The sequence below is a fragment of the Olea europaea genome, unplaced genomic scaffold (assembly GCF_002742605.1).
Source record: "Olea europaea var. sylvestris unplaced genomic scaffold, O_europaea_v1 scaffold27447, whole genome shotgun sequence".
NCBI lineage: Eukaryota > Viridiplantae > Streptophyta > Magnoliopsida > Lamiales > Oleaceae > Olea > Olea europaea.
The window spans coordinates 1-1483 of record NW_019245883.1 but is presented as its reverse complement, the minus strand read 5'-3'; the positions used below and the strand labels follow the sequence as shown (position 1 = coordinate 1483).

The 1483-nt window shown below is 47.2% G+C and overlaps 1 protein-coding gene across 1 annotated transcript; it reads right to left on the bottom strand.

Moving 5' to 3' along the window:
• Window positions 1-36: 36 nt before the first annotated feature.
• Window positions 37-1450, bottom strand: LOC111383733 (the record flags this gene model as incomplete). The annotated part of the gene is made up of 2 exons (XM_023007873.1): window positions 267-1450; window positions 37-159 (listed from the first exon to the last, which is right to left on the bottom strand). Coding segments are annotated over exons 1-2 (1307 nt in total), but the record flags the coding sequence as incomplete, so codon positions are not given.
• Window positions 1451-1483: the final 33 nt, after the last annotated feature.

Sequence of the window (1483 nt, the reverse complement as noted above, 5' to 3'; positions counted from 1 at the left end):
GTTTCTCCTGTGGTTGTCCTATGAGTTGTTCTGTACGTCCAAAGTATAGAAGGCAGCTCGTCGGACCAAGAACCCCTAGCATCTTTTATTCTTGTTCGGAGGTCTTGCAATATGATTCGATTTGTTACTCGGTCAGACCGTTGCTCTGAGGATGCGAAACTGATGTCAGACGGTGATCAATCCCAAGGTTTGAGCAAAAGTTTCTAAAATGTTGGTTGTCAAATTGCCTGCCATTGTCGGTGATGAGGACCTTTGGTATCCCAAACCTGCAAATGATAGACCTCCAAGTGAAGGCTCTTAGCTTGGGCTCCGATATTGTGGCGAGAGGTTCGGCCTCTACCCATTTTGTGAAGTACTCTACTGCTACAGCAATAAACTTTAACTGACTTCTTGCCACAGGAAAGGGGCCGAGGATGTCAACTCCCCATTGTTCAAACGGGGCCGAACAGTTAATGTTGGTGAGGTCTTCGGCTGGTGAGTGGATAACATTGCCAAACCTCTGGCACTTATCACAATTTTTAACATATTCTGAGGCGTCTTTTTTCATAGTTGGCCAGTAGTATCCATGTCGTACGAGTTTAAAGGCCAAGGCCCTGGCTCCTTGATGATTCCCGCACACACCTTCATGAACTTTAGCAAGGGCCTGGGATGATTCTGATGGCCTGAGACACCTTAGGTACGGAAGAGTAATACTTCTGCGGAAAAGGACACCGCTGATCATGCAGTACCTAGAAGCTCGGTCTCTGATGCTTCTGGCCAACCTGGCATCACTTGGTAGATTTCCGTTTGTAAGGAATTCTATGATCGGGTCCATCCAGGATGGTTTGTTGTCAATGTCCATGATGTCGAGGATTTGACTGATGTTGGGTTCTGTGATGATTTTAATGTGAACCGTCCTGTCAAGGCCGTCTACCCCCATGAACATAAGCCTGGATAATGCATCGGCTTTTCCGTTGTCCTTTCGAGCAATTTTTGTAATTTCACAGCTCTTGAATTTTCGCTGAAGATCCTGAACCTTCATACAGTACAAACTCATTTTCTCCTCCTTCCTTTCAAATGATCCTTCAATCTGTCCGACCACTAGCTGTGAATCGCTGAATACCTTTACGAACTCGAGCTCTAGGCAAAGGGCTAGCTCAAGAGCAATAACGATGGCCTCATACTCGGCCTCGTTGTTGGTTGCTTCAAACTCGAACCTGAGAGCGCATTGGATCTCCGTTTGTTTGTCAGGGCTGATGATGATGACCCCTGCGCCCGAGCCCGAGGAGTTCGATGCTCCATCCACAAATATTTGCCAAGTGTCCAAATTAGTGCTCATGCTCGAGTTATTACCTGGCCCCCGAGGCCTGGGGGTTAGTTCTGCAATGAAGTCGGCTAGAGCTTGGGCTTTGATAGACGGACGCGGTTTGAATTCTATGTCAAATTCCCCAAGCTCGATTGCCCATTTCATCAGTCTTCCTGATACGTCCGGCTTCTGAAGTAT